This window comes from Colias philodice, chromosome 23 (genome assembly GCF_061535455.1).
Source record: "Colias philodice isolate Cphi_HAF_F1 chromosome 23, ilColPhil1 Martin Lab GWU primary, whole genome shotgun sequence".
In the NCBI taxonomy this organism is placed as follows: Eukaryota; Metazoa; Arthropoda; class Insecta; order Lepidoptera; family Pieridae; genus Colias; species Colias philodice.
In genome coordinates this window covers 7,404,673-7,420,846 of record NC_143108.1, presented here as the reverse complement: position 1 = coordinate 7,420,846, position 16,174 = coordinate 7,404,673, and the positions used below count along the sequence as shown (strand labels likewise).

Genomic DNA, 16,174 nt, shown 5'->3' with positions numbered 1-16,174 from the left:
GGAACTTCGGTTTATATAATTGCATTTGCGGACCGCGGTTTATTAGGAAATTCTTTGTTTGTACATTTAAGTGTACATAGAGTCGCGTGTTTTCTTTTGTTCAATCGTTATTTCTGTGCTAATAATATTGTTATAGACGTGAAGAGTGTGTTTTTAAAACCGTTAATCTCAGAAACTGCTGAACCGATTTCGAATAAAATCTTCCACATTTAAATAGATGCAAAACACAATATTTTAATTAATAACTTTCACTGAAGCTGTGTTTAGTTGAAACAAACAATGATGTTTCTCTTTTTTGTTTATTTCGTAAGCAAATACGTTATCAATTATTATATATACTTAATAATATATTAATAAATGTGATGATTACAATTTACATTATTTGTAATATATATTCATTCATAATTCCTGATAAAACTACAGGCAATGGCTATATTATGTAGGTTTTTGAATATATAGATATTCAAAAACCTAGATCCATGGCCATTATCACACAAATCGTTGCTTAGCAACAATCAGTATGTCCAAATCTCAGTCCGAATTAAAAGAATTTTGTAATATAATGAAAATCCAACTTCCCAAGTACATAGAAAAAGCGATCGTACAGACCGGATCCGAAATAAAGGCTCTATTTACACAGAGTACTTGGATTCCGTTTAATTGAAATTTTTCAAATATACCCTCCGATTTTAAGATTCCTTCACAAGAGGTTGAGTCCATTGATTTTCCCTTGATTTTTCATTACAGTGACTTGAAGATGTCTGGCTATGTTAATTATGTTATTTGGTATATTGAAATAAATCGCATTTTAGTAATACTAGCTAATATTATGACAAATTAATATAAATAGCTGACGAATTTTTATCAAATCTGTGATTTAATATGAATACCTAAGCTAGAAAAAATAAATGCTCGTTTTATATTAGGTAATATGAGTAGAAAAGCATAATTATTACGTACTATATAAATCTATGTACATGAATCTTCAGTAGTATAGATATTACATATTTACAGTTCCAATAATGTTGTAAGCTTCAATCGAGTAAACTTTGTAAAATCATGCATTAAGTAATAACATTCAAAAATTGAACACAGTTTTACATGCATAACACATGCTCATAATCTCAGTTTAACCAAAAAGCAGACGATATCGCATGCAAAAGCTAGTTAAACCTCTGTCACGGCAGGGGTCACTTAACTTTCCTCCCGCGGGTCGACACCCGAATAACTTAACATTTAACCATAGTTTAACTTCGCAACTTGTTATATTAGTTAAATCACACGTCATGTGACATTTCACAACTACGTGACGATAACAGCTGTTATAATTGCGTTATCATTTCGCGCCTAAAAACTTTTCCTAAACGAGAGATTAGTCGAATGTCTAGGAATTAAAATCATCAGTATATTTTCCCAGTTTACGTCCGCGACTTCGCTCAAGGAAATTCCTGTGGAAATTATAGGTTTTTCCCCGATAAAAAGTAGATAGCACCCCTTAAGTGTATCTACATTAATATTTTTCAGTCACAAAAATCATAAAATTGCTCCGTTCCAACGTGAGACAGATGATAATATAATACTATACTAGTAATATCAGAACTTGGTGTACGTGTATAGAGCCAAAGATATAGGAAGCTATTGGCCACCAAGCTTACCAACGTGGTTTATAAGATGTCACATATATCGTTTAAATTATAATTTCTAGTACTGGTTTAAAGTATATTTCTATGTAATTTAGATTTTTTGAAGAAACACAATTCACTAGTTCCAGTTTTATTTCGATTTTTATTACTCAATATCGTAGCTATATAGTTAGCCGTATAGTTTCATCAAGAAGTAACAATACAATGTATAATTTATACTTGTAGTTTTTACAATAAATTAATACAGAAAGTAAATTAATTACTGCGTTCGCATTGCAACTAATACATCTAGATCAATGTTATATTGAATCACGTTCGTAACAGAATTCGATATTTCATATTGAGTCTTCTGTCTTGATACGTGTATTGTTTGTGAAATATTTGAAATATAACTAGTGTTTATTTGTATTTCAGTTAAGAGCGCATATTCCATTTAACGCAAGTCAAAAACTCCGCGATCTATTACGATAGATCGCGGCTTGCGCTATCCTTTTACTATGAACAGCATAGGTCCACAGGAGAGCGCCGAGCAACATGTCCTCTCTCTGGAAAGGCTCGCTGCCGACTGATTTTAATCGGGTCGCGCGCAGTGTTTTATGGTACTTTAAAAAAAATTGTAGAAAAATAATAGAGGTACCTTAGTTGATTTTTTAAATTTTATCTTATAAGTAAGACATTCTTTTATTGCAATATGTATAAATTATATTCAATAAAGTCAAATATCTTGGTGAAAATAATCATTTTGTCGACTATAATTTCTAAAAAAATTCACATTGTTCGGATTTTAATTTCGTAATTTAGGAGTCCAAAATAAAAAAATCTTTTAACTAACTATTTTAACAAGGATTTTTGCAGTTAGTTAAAAATAATTGTGTGTTAGATCTGTCAGCAATTTCAGATATTTTTAGCTTCGAAATTGACACTAAAAGTGAAATCAAGTAATCATCGGCTCAGTTATCTTGATGGTATTCAGAAATAATGTATTAATTGAAAAAAACTCTTAACTAACTACATAGACAATAAAATTTCCTAAAATTATTAGTAATTCATATGTTTGTAAGATAAGTGGTTGATGGACAATTTGGTTTGAAAAATCACATATTTCAGCCAAACAGCGCACGGACCGCGTACACGGCCTTAACAATATCAATGAAGTTGGTTAAAAATGGTAACATTTTAGAAGTTCTAAAGGATGGAGGATCAAGCTAATATATCAAATATGGTTCGACAATTGCGCTATGTATGGCAATTTAAATTAAATTATTTAATTTAATCTTTAACTTACCGCATACTGAAAACTCTTGTTACAACTTACTACATACATATCATGGAAACTTTTATGTGTAAATAATGGAATTAATATCTATTGTTTTATTTTCAAATAGGCAACACAGGTGACACAGGTATAAACGCATAACAGACTTCAACCCACAGCTTCAACCCAATTAAAAATATATTATACAGAACATTGTCTGACCTACACTTTTGACATTTAATACACCTCTCTAGTCTCTACCACTTATTAATTCTTCTCTTCGTTCCAAGGTGTCAGACGACATCGGCTACGTGATCTACTCAGCCCTCGGCAGCTTCTACATCCCGTCCTGCATCATGGTGTTTGTGTATATTCGGATATACTTCGCTGCGAAGGCGAGGGCCAGGAGGGGCATACGGAAGAACCCACGGCCGAGAGCTGTGAGTATGAATAAAAAAATAAATATTAAAAAAGTGAAGGTGCAAGTAGCGATAAATTATCAATTTTTGTTGAAGAATTACAAATTCTAAACCAGTCACTTGTGAATTAGTAAAAGCAATTGGACAGAATTATTCCTAACGATACATTGAACCAACTTATAAAAACTGAGCTTTAGGTTATATGTAGTTAAATGTAGTCCTCTAAATAACTAAGTAATTGTACTCATTTATTATTTAGTATCGAAATTGCAGATAGAATAAAAACAAGCCTAAAACATTAATATTCTCTAACGTGGACTGGATATTTACAACCATTCCTATGTTTATTATGTTTGTAAAATATTCACGAAATAAATGTATTTTATGGATAGTATTGAACTAATCGATAATCGAACACAGTAAAAATGTGTGCGTGTACTAGTGTACACACGTAAGAAGTGAAACTTCTTTATGAACTTATTTTTCAAAAAATAATTTACTATAATATGCAACTTTACAGAAATACGTCGAATCACGCGTGGTAGGGATAAGAAAAAGATGGCGCGTAACGGAAAAATGTCACGCGTAACGAAAAAATGTTACACTAAATTTTTTTCACTTCAAAAAAAACCTTAATCGATTATAAACCGCTTAAGAAATTATTGCGTCTTCATTTAAGGTATAGCTCTTCATCTTCTGAAGTAGTTATTGCACGCCTCATAAGCGAAGCGTTGAGGTGGGTACTACTGTCACTACGCGCAAAACATCTGATTTTTCAAACTTAAAATGTCTTAATGTATCATACATTGCACTTGTAAGATAATACATACACACACATATTAAGAAAAAACACTATTTTTAACGTTCATGATATTTTTGATGTAATTTTTGTTATTTAAACTAGTTAAAAAACAGTTTAAAAAAGTTCTGTCTTGGACGTCCGTGTGTCTGTATGTGCGGATCCTTTTTCTTGTTAACACGATAGCGACCGAAATACTTTACTAATCGAGTCTTTTTTTTTTCTCTTACGCTTGAGTATGCTCAGGAATAGAACCCTTTCATTTTTCAGGGTCTGATTCGATGTGGTTTAATTGTTATTAAATAAACAAAAATAATAATTAATAAATATTTATTAAAAAAAAATTATGAGGCGTGCACTTTTGGATTTTCCAAATTATTTATTTCTACTCTTTTGTAGGCCGGTCTCTGAATTTAGAATTGGTTTGAGCTTAGGTATATCATATTATACATACCAGAAAATATGAGATTTAGAGCATTGTTTAAGACGTCCTAAACGACAAATACTCAATTCAGAAACCTTATGTATCTTATATTTTATATGTATGTTTATAATAAATGTATTTTCTAAATAACAATATTGTTTCAGAACGAACAGCAGACGAGTTTTTCAAGCGCGCCGAAGGGGACTCGCCCTATGCCTTCATCATCTTTATCTATGCCAACAGGAGTAGATGCTAGTAATTCTAATAATAATAGGTACATTATTTACATATTATTATATTTATTTATATTTATTCATGTAAATTTTATTTATATTTATTACCTGTGCATGTGGTGGTAGCATTTTTTTGAAGAATTAGCAAGAAACTCGATAATAATTATTCCATAATCCATTTAAATTTTAAAGTTACTCTGTCATAAATAAAAACATACATAAGATTGTATAACACTTTTATGAGTATGTACGAGTGTAAAAAAGAAATTCACGTAAATTACGCAACGCGTCACGTAAATATTAAACATTGGATTAATGTTTTTTTTTTTTTATCTGAAATACTTCTGTATAATATGTCATTTTAGTAGGCTTACCTTTTGCCCCGGTCGTCTTGAAGAGATCACTTCTAAGTGATAAGGCCGCTTAATAAACTAGGTACATATACTGTATATTTCTTTGTTTACATTCTTATACATTTGTATAAATTAATTAGTTTATTAATGATCGGCATAACAGTTATACTGTGGCATCTTTATAATCTGATAGAGATAAACTACGATAACATGGCGCGCCCCTCCAAAATTCAAAACGTTTGAAAGTATTTACAATGCACCACCAAGATTCACAACGCATGTGTGCGTAATGAGACGGCCGTCAAACAAAAACAAATCCACGGATTTGTTGCTCGACTAGTCACGCTCTAATCGCTCATTATTATTAGTAATGGCGCTCGCGCTGCACTGACGTATTCTATGAAAACGACACGTGCGTTGTCTTGGGCGCTCGGCAACTTATGATTAGTTGACCAACAAATCTGGACGTAAAGTACTAAAGACCAATACGTACAACTACATACAAACTCCTTCGTAAGGATGTCACTACACACATTGAAACAGTAATTTGGCCATGTTATCGTAGTTTATCTTTACCTACGATTTTCAAACAACCACACATGTAAATATATCACAAACTTTACAGGGAAAGCCAAATATCAACAATAGAAACACAACAAGTGCCGATACCCGTCGTTACTTGTGACTTCGCGTCTGACATATCAACGAGCGAGGCGGGCGACGCGCCACAGCCTGACGATAGGAAAGACACGTTGAAGGTACTGGATTATTTTTGATTATTTACTTGCAGATTTTTTACACTGTGGCAGACGGCAGTCACAGTTGGTTCGAGGTTAATTTGGCTTTGATGTTGTTGTACTTATGTGTGATACTTCTTGAAATGGTAGTTAAGACTTCGGAGGAAGATTTCTCTAGTAAATTTTAATGGAGATTATATTTTAGAGAAGATATCATTGAATTAAGCTTCTACTCTACCGCTATTTTAATTTTGATTGCTTATAGCATAGGTATTTCTATAGTTTATGAAAACCACAAAAGCAAGAATACAACACAATTAGCAGATAACAAACACTGCTATCACAGACATGTATCAAGAGTCTGTGACTGCTATTGCCTGAAGGAAGAGAATAACATGAATATTTTGTGCATCTCAAATTAAACGTTCCAAATAAAAAAATAACAACATCTTACACATAAAGATAGCTATATTCGTTACTCGATAATCACCATCATTAGAAAAGATATTATAAAACTCCATTCAATTCAACCCAAATCCAAGTTAAAAGCTCTCAAAATAACACTCTCAAACAGGCAATTCATTATGAAACTGCAGCGAAATTCTCACCTAAAACAAATTAACAATTTTCAAACGTATCTAGTTTGGAATCTCTCCAATATTACATACGCTCTAATACAGTAGTTATATCACGTAGATATTGAAGATATATTATCTACTCTTTAAATTATTTGACGTAAAAGTTAGTGTTGCCATCTGAAAATATTCCCATTTTTATAATCTGTAGCGGTTTATTTCATTGCACTTTTTTGGTGAAAATTATTCGACAGATAAGAGTAATTATCAATATATTATCTTATTTCTGGGAAATTTTTTATTGGAATACTTAATATGGCGTAGAAAAAATGTTAGCTGTGAAAAGGATTGTAATATACACCGTATTTTATATTTTTGCACGTGTATGTAAAGTAAATGAAATTTCATTGAAAATAATTGATTCTCCGAACTGTTTCGCAACAAAATTGCTTTTAAAAGTAATATACCTATTTTAGTTTATAAAATAAATGTATTTAAATACTCGAAATGTATTTTAAAGTATAGTAATTAAATATTGCATATAGGTAATCGATATTTTTATATCCATATTTAGTTATAAAGATGAACCTTCGTTGTCCTTTCAGATAAATTTTAACTATTTAGTAATTTGTGCCAAAACAACTTTTGTGCCTCTGTTTTTAACGCTTAAGTAAAACCAGAAGACTTCAGATAAATACTTGATATCTGACCCGACATTTAATTACAAAGATACGACATACAATTCAGGATGTACGCAATTGTCGACGTCATCAAAAATTCAAAATGGCGGGCGCTACGTGACAGCTGATAACTTTTTGCCGACATGCATAACAAATTAAAGGGGCTTGTGAATAGAATAATAAAACATGCAATATACTCGGATTTCACGTGAATATCGTATAATAGGGCTACAATTGATTCCGTTATCCCTTGGGTTCAGTTTTTTATTAATTTTGAAGCGGTTGCAGAATATATTTGCGCTAACATTACTATCTAAAATACTTCTGAATATTGTTTTTGCTCTTCCAAAAGGCCTTTATAAATGCTTCTTGTTTTATCAATAGTCAATGGAAGCATAAAAAGAGACTTTGAGCATAGTATCTAAAGATTTAACAACGTATAAATGAATATAAAATGGATAGGCTTCATGGTGACTCGCACAAAAAGATCGACGTCAAACGTTTTAACTATATTTTGACAGTAACAAAATCGACTCTAAAAATTCGCTAGCCTTTTTTGTCCAACTATTTTGCAAAGTAACGTATATGGACACTGAAATAAAGGTGTTTTCATATAAAAATAACGTAGTAATTGAAGAGAATAGGCACCTAAATGTATATTACTATTTCTTATTCAAATACTGTTTATGATAAAATTCCATCTAATCGTACAGAAATGGAAAGAATTTTCACCTTACATCTCTATTCTTTCCATTTTACCAGAAGAAAGTAATACCCTTAATACTTTGTTTGAAAATAAACCGCACAAAGCAGCGCACTCGTTTAAATTCCTTCACATAAAACATACAAAACGAATCAGCCACTTAAAAAATAGATTTCAACTGAATTCAGCTTGTATCCTTTCCTTATTTGCTGTAGAGTACTTGAAAGCGATAATTCAATTCTTTTTTTCAGCGGAATCCATTAAGGTTGGAAGTGCAATTTGTCTATGCGCGCCGTTTTAAAAGCTTTACTCGTTGAAAGCTTAAAAAAGCTTAATCTAAAGGAAACGCCAACTGCTGTTGAAAATAATGGACGTTTGGGTATTTTTTACAGATCCCAGTCATCGTTAGCGCGTCTAACAAAATACTGAAATCAGAAATGTTCACCACAATTATATACATATATACCTACTTAATTTTTTTCCGCAAATGATATGCTACCAATTTCAAGATTACGTACTAATATTTAAGCTTTTTAAACGTTTAATAATAAAATACTAACACTGAGTATTTTTCAGGTAACAACATGTGCGCAAGTCACAAGAAATCCTCTCGCCGCGTGTGCCTATAGACATTCCTCGCTATCCGTAAACGGGGAACTGCAGCTACAGTCCCAGAGGTGTCGAGCCCCAAGTATGGCGATAGACACTGACATGGTGTCAGAGCTTGAACCTTCCTCATCAGACTCCGGTGTGGCCACGCGCTGCGCCGTCGTCAAACCTCTCAAACTACGGATATGTCAACCCATATTCGGCAAAAAGTCGGAGAGAAAAGCGGAAAAACAACCATCTAAATCAGAGTTAGAACCAGCACTGCCTAAGCAGCATAAACCCAGAGACCCAGAAAGGGAAAAGAGGAGATTAGCGAGAAAGAAAGAGAAACGAGCGACGTTAATCCTCGGTTTGATTATGGGCAGTTTTATAGCGTGCTGGCTGCCATTCTTTTTCCTGTACATTCTAAAAGCCGCGTGTAGACGTTGTGTTATACCGGGCAGTGCGTTCGCTATCGCCTTCTGGCTAGGTTACATGAATTCGGTACTAAATCCGGTCATTTACACGATCTTCAACAAGGATTTCCGAAGAGCGTTCAGACGGATACTGTTCAAGTGATGTTTGGCTTACCTGTGCTGCTACAGATGTGTCGCCAACAGGATTCTGTTGGCACAACAACGGGCAGTACCAGGTCTTTACAATATGCGTTGATCGGATTATATACTATATGTTCTATAGCCTCTGGGAAGACACACAGAATCTTTCGATCCCGACTGATATTATGTTTTGGAGTAAAAATAGCAATACTAAATGATATAGCTTTTTGTATGGACAACAATTTGTATATTGGAAATCTCAATAGTTTTCATAATCACTTGATAATCTGCCGTGTTGGTTTTTCTTACTTATGATATCTGTGTAGCATCTCAGAGGGAATTTAGTTGAATTATTAATATCTGCTGTGGAATTGTTTAGGAATTGATATTTTATTCACGTTATAACAGCATGTTGCAATATTTATTTCATGGAATAAAGTGGACATAGAATTTGTACTACGAGAGATATTCAGAGAGCGCTTGCATATAAAATAAATTCAATTCGAGCCCGCGCCAATCAAAAAAGAAAATCATCGATGACAGCTGTTCGCATATGTCATCCTACTTGCACATAATATGCGACAGGTGTCATGCTGTCTCGCTCGCACTTACAGACGTGATGATTATTTTATGGCGCGGGTTGTAAAAGAAAATTAGACGTAAAAATTTAAATTACTCGAATCATGTACAATATTATTAGTAAAATTTAAAAAATATTTAATACCTATTCATTATAAAATAGGCGATTACCACATCATTCTGCATATTATTAAATAACATTTAGTTAATAAATACATATATACATTATTACCATAAACTATTTATTGTAAACAAACTATATTTAACTAAAATGATATATTTACAGATTCCTATAAACTAATTATTGTCTACATAGACTACATCAGTTTGTTTTATTTATTATTTAGTTTTAAGAATCTATAAGAATGTTATTAGCTTTTCGATTATTATGTTTTTTGTTTGTAAAAAAGACATTTTTTTTTGTTATAAACATTTTTAAAATAGCTGATTCTATTTGTTATAAAAAGAATAACTAAATACTATGGGTAGTTAATTTTATAGAAAATATATATGGTATTCATTCGATGATTATTTATTAATATAATATGTATAAATAAATATTATATTTATTAGTTCTACCTGAAGTTACTATTAAAATTACCAATTTCTTTTTGTATAGTATATATTTCGTAGGTTCGTTAGGTAGTTTCGTTTAAATACTAAAATTTAATAAGATCAAAATATTGTAAAGACGACTTGTCAAATACTGTATTTTGTGAGATTTTTCCAGCGTCTTTTTCTTTTTTAGAACAGAAAAAATGTAGAGTATCCAGTGTGTTCATATTTCTTGTATTAAAATATGGCGTTGAAAAAACTCACAAAAATAGTGTCCCATTAATGACTGTGCCTCCGTGCCTATCCAATGCACTTAAAAATATGCACCTTACTTATTTTAAGTGAAAACTTACACGCTGATTTGCTTATTACTTAACAGTTAACACACACTTCAAGTAGATTTTTGCTATCTCTTTATGACAACCCATCAAAATCGGTTCAATGATTTAGCAGTTCAAGTATAACAGATACATAAAATTGTATCTTAAAAATGTTCTACTCATATGGGTAGGTAATACAAATAACTAAAAGTTCGTTTAAATAATTGAAATAAAATAACCTTCTCGTTCCATATATTTATGACCAAATAAATATTAGACATACTTATAATGTAAAAGATGCTAATAAACAAATCAGCGAGTAAGCAATAAGCATTACCTTATTAATTTAGACTTACGAAAACGGGCTGGCCATGCGTGGGTGTTTGTGTAAAAATAAAAAAAATCGCAATTAATTTATAAATGAGTAAATAAGAGCCCTCTCCCTTCGTTAATCTAAGGGATTTCATATGCCAACAAGAATAGTGTCATTTTTCCATAATAATAATTAATTGATGACACTGTAAGTGTTTTGCGTGCGTGTGTGTGTGATTCAAACACACGTGTAATGTGTATGTATGCGCTTATGTATGTGTGCGTGTTGATTTGTCCTTATAAGATTTAATTGTGTTTTATAGACAAAGAAGGATGTAAAACAAGATAATTGTACAAAGTTCCCAGCCCGTTTTCGTATTTAAATAGAAATATATTTTTTCTTGTCAGCGCTGGTCGCAAAAAATTTCGTGATTTACTTAGCATAAGATAGATATAATCTTGTAATAATACCAAAATGAACACCAAATTCTTTGTAAATTTTCTAATCTTATGAATAGTATAAATTCAATATATCTAAAGTATACGCCTAGTAAATTAATTAATCGCATCTGTATATAGCTTATTAACAACTATTTTGCTTTACATTAGACAATTTTAAACGGTTTTCGTTCATTGAACCTACCTATGACTGAATGTAGCTATACGTATTCCTTCTGTAAATAAATATAACTATTGTTAATAAAAAAAAATTATAATACTTAATGAAAAAACAACGACAATTTAATTCTAAATTAACAAATAGATTCTTATAGCTATATTCTATAATAATTATAAATGAAAATTACACAATGTTAGTTACCATTGTTAAAATTTCTAGTATAGTGTACTGACGGAAAAGCAATAGTTTGTTTTTTTTTCAATAAATTTTTCATATTGTCTTCCAAGGTATGTGTGATCTGATATAATGTCATTCCTTAAGTTAATGAACACCAATAAACGTCTGTATCGCACGTAAGTATATATTTTAGTATTTAATATTTATATTAATCATAATTAAGATTCGAAACAGATTGTCTGGGATGGCATAATAATGCAACGAGCCCATGCTTTTTATGTCAATCCCACATAAATATATCGGAATATATGTCTAATTCATTTGGACATTGTTTCCGAATAGCGAACGCAATAATTGAAACCCTTATTTATATCAAGTTTTAAATTATACAGGTTTTGTACAGTTCTAAATTATATACTTCTTATAGCGTAAATAGCGAATTTTGAGATACTACATTAAAGTTTACTAGATCCTATAGTATATTCCTTAATAATTAGAAAATGTTCAATAAAATTGTTCTAAATCTTAAATTACTATTTATAATAATAATGTTACGCTATGAAATAATTTGTTGATTATTTAATCTTGCGTCTGTGTTATGTTTGAAATTCTTTTAAAGTGTAATTAATATACGATTAATTCCCACAAATGTAAATGAAAAGATTATACGAAGTACCAATATACAATTTTAATCTTTATTCTATCGTTTTATTTTAACACTAACTGACCTGACCTTTAAACATTACTAACGAATAACGGTATACTTAGCATACATTTAATACAATACACCCTTATAAATATAAGGATTAGCAACATAATATATCACTGAAACCCATGCTGAAACTAATTTATCAATATTATTTACAATCATTTCACCCAAAGACACAAACTAGCCATTGAAATTGTAAACATTAGAAATTTGAAACTTAATATTTGTACAAGAATATTTAGCGGTCCAATTACTCTAACAATACCTACAATTGATATATAACGGGTCCTCTTCACAATGGGCAGCGTTGGCCCAACAAATAATCGTCAATATTTGCCGCCAATACGGCGATCTACAATGACGACCGATCATAAGACATTTAGGCCCTCTACACTCGCCCAACGCTGCCACAAAATAAGGATGCTTTTCTACCAGTAATGTGAGAGGCTGTGTAGGGAGGTGTTTGTAAAGAACCAACTGTATCGCTTCATTTAGTTATAATATCAATACTATATTATAATAATGAAGCTTATTTAGGGTGGTCAAACTTCATACAATCAATTCTGCCAATATTCCCCTTACTCTACAACAAACCACAAAACTGAACCAACAGGCCCAAATTACTTTGAAGAAACTACAGAACTTCAAAACATGTATTTGTATATATAAATACAAGTACGTTACATGCGAACATTGAAATCTAATTTTCAATTACTGGTGCAAGTTGCGGGGACTATTTCCCTTGTGGGGATCGCTACAACTGTTTGGACACACGGGCTTGGAAAACGATTTGTATTAATTTATATACATATTTAATTTACAGTCTAAAAAATTACAAAACAGATAATAATAACAAAAAAATATTGCACTAATAGTGGTCTGATACCACTAATTTGGCTAAAAGTAATTTCGAATATTAAAAAACTGAAGAAATTTATTTGATCGCGCTTTTCTCAAGAACTACAGGTTTGAATAGAAGATTTTTGTGTTAGATTTATAAAGAAAAACTATATCACGCTACGACCAATAGGAGCATATCATCAAAGAAAAATATTGCAAAAATTGACAAAATATTCCTTTTTAGAGTAGACGTAGCATGAATCAGTTCGTAGTACATAAATACATATGTACATACATCATACATGATATATTCAACTATATTATATTGTTAATTTGCTCCAGCAAATGTATATCTTACACTTACTGCTGCAATAATATCTTAGTTGTCTCGTAAGTATTTCAGTGTTCATACACCGAGATGATACACCGTTGTTTTCGTATAACAATGCAGATTTGTCGAATGTATATTTCACTATTATATTGTGCATTCAAATATAGGTGAGAGTTTCATACGTACCCACCGTATAGTATCTGTGGTATTATATTATCTGTGGCGATACGTTAAGGCGTTACCCGGCAATTTCGACTATGTTCAACCTCTATAAAGTCTGGTACAACATAAAGCACAATACCGAAAAAAATATATAAAATAGGATGGTCTTTGATCTTTAATTGCTCGCGAGGACTTTTTTCCAAAGTTAATAGATTTCTAGAAAAAAAATGTGCCGTGGTCATCGATTTTTCCGCAAATACTCTATAAACTTCGTAACCTGCTGACTTAGAGCTCTGAAAATTTTATGTTTAATAAATTATCAGTTACACAACAGTCCCTGACGAGGATTTTTTGTTTCACTGATTATTATCTTTTTAAATACAAAATGCGAGGAAAAAAGAAGGTGCAGCGGGAGAGGTTTGAGATCCGTCAAGTATGGTCAAGGTTATTAGCGCATGTATAAGCCTTAATAGTTGAATACAGGTTTTCCTTAGTCTGATTTTCTACCACTAGTCGTTAATAATAATCTCAATATCTCAATCTAATTATCGTTTATTATAAAAAGATTTTGTAATAATAAATTATGTATTATGTATTCAAAATAGATAAAGAACCGATTTCTTCCATAAATTCTTACATTGACGACATTTCTCCTAAAAAATTGGAAGTTTCGAGAATTACATTTTTATATCTGTTAATTAAATTAATTTTACTACTTATATATACAGGTGTCCCACTATTGGTATACTAAGCGCGAAGGGACTTATAGTTTTGCATACGCTGATCACGTAAAAAATACACAAACAACAAAATTACGTCAAATTTTTTTTGATTAATTTTTCCTGAAAATCGATATTTTCTTCTCTAGCTTCGCGCAGCCGGCATATACCGCTTCTCTAATGTGATCATTTTATCTATGAAAACATAATCTTAAACGATAGCTCACGTGCTGGTGGCAAAAATGGGCGGTTTGCTTGTTAGGGGTGTACACAAAGAGTTTTAAGAATTCATCTATTTGAAAAAAAAATGCGTCTGGAATTTTTTAAGTATTTTTTACGTACTCAGCGTATGCAAAACTATAACCTCCATTGAGCTTAGTATACCAACAGTGGGACACCCTGTATATAAAGATTACTTCTCAATTCGCAACTATTATGTTATTGCGAAAACATCTGTTAAAAATACTGATTCACTATAATGTATTTAACAAATATTTTTCCCTGGAATACAAGACATTAAATTGTAATTAAAAACATAACAATACAAAGAACACTCATACAACTTACCTCTATCGTAGACCATGAATGTAGACCAGCAAACCAATCCTATTACAATCGTAGATAACCGTTCATGTTTTCAATATTTAAATAAGTTATGAAAATATAAATATTTATTTTTATTCTTAATACTCCCGAACCGTGTGTCCACTAGACCTATCTATAGCCTATTGTGAAACTTATAAGGAACTAGCTCCATATCGATTGGAGATTCTGACGACGTTATTGTACGAATGCTTTTGTTTGTGTGTTCGTGTTTACCCTGAAACTTCATGAGCGGTTACTGGAACTATTTTGAATTAAGGCTCTATTTGTTAACCGATTTCCAGAGGTTCTGATAGGTCTGTATGTGATAGGAATTGTGGATTCACAATTAGGACTTTGAAATAATGTTCAAATTGTTACAAGGACGTTTGTAATAGGTATTTGTATTGCGTATGGTTGTAATACTTTTTATTCAGTCATATATACCTACTAGCGGTTCGCCCCGGCTTCGCCCGTGGTACCTACATGTTTACGTTTTTTTTTTCATAAAAACTATCCTATCTCTCAAGTTGGATCGAACTGCACATGGTGTGCGAATTTTATTATAATCGGTTAGGAGTCCATTGAGGACAAACATTGTGACACGAGATTTATATATATTAACACGTTCACTGCGGCACCTAAAATGCCGAACTTACCGTTGTTGCGGCATGTCTTCCATACTTCACATCGGCAAGTTCACCACTGTGCGTCATGAGCCATTTTTATCACATCGCACCTTCTGACTTTGAAGGTTAATAATTTCATGAAATTTCAAGATATTTCAAAAAAAATTTTTTCAGATAGTAGTATATATAGTCTAGTATATACCGCATGAATAGCTTTTAGTTTGACCCAATAGTTTAAAAGATATGAGGGAAAATGTAAACCCCTGATTTTGTGAAAAATTATTTGCCATCCCGCACTGCGTTGATACGGCATGTTTACAGTAATAGCGATGGGAAACACTGTAAAATAAAACATCGATATCGATATAAATCAATTTTGTATATTTCAGTCTGTTTGTTAACAGATAACGAGATCGTCGATACAAAAAAAAACACATATAAAACAAGGTACTTGATAGAGTACTAATCAGGAAATTGTTCAGTAACTTTTGTTTTAATTTGTTCAGTAACTTTTGTTTTAATGTTTTATATTATTTTCACAACTGTCATCACATTTTTGCATTTATGCTACGAAATAAAAGAAAGTAAAAAAACTAAAGCCTTTAAGGTATCATTGTCATTTAAAAAAACTCAAAAGAAAAGTGCTTCGGTCCTGGTGCATCACTATGCGAGAC

At 31.6% G+C, this 16,174-nt stretch overlaps 1 protein-coding gene across 1 annotated transcript in view; it reads left to right on the top strand.

The window, feature by feature from the left end:
- Octalpha2R (alpha2-adrenergic-like octopamine receptor) overlaps positions 1 to 12,226 on the top strand; it is a 350,919-nt gene extending 338,693 nt beyond the window's left edge. Inside the window, exons 4-7 of the mRNA XM_089709883.1 lie at positions 3,189 to 3,338; positions 4,705 to 4,814; positions 5,752 to 5,884; positions 8,398 to 12,226. Of these exons, the coding sequence (XP_089566009.1) occupies positions 3,189 to 3,338; positions 4,705 to 4,814; positions 5,752 to 5,884; positions 8,398 to 8,988 (984 nt within the window). The 3' untranslated portion in view covers positions 8,989 to 12,226. The remainder of the gene's footprint in view (positions 1 to 3,188; positions 3,339 to 4,704; positions 4,815 to 5,751; positions 5,885 to 8,397) is intronic.
- Positions 12,227 to 16,174: the final 3,948 nt, after the last annotated feature.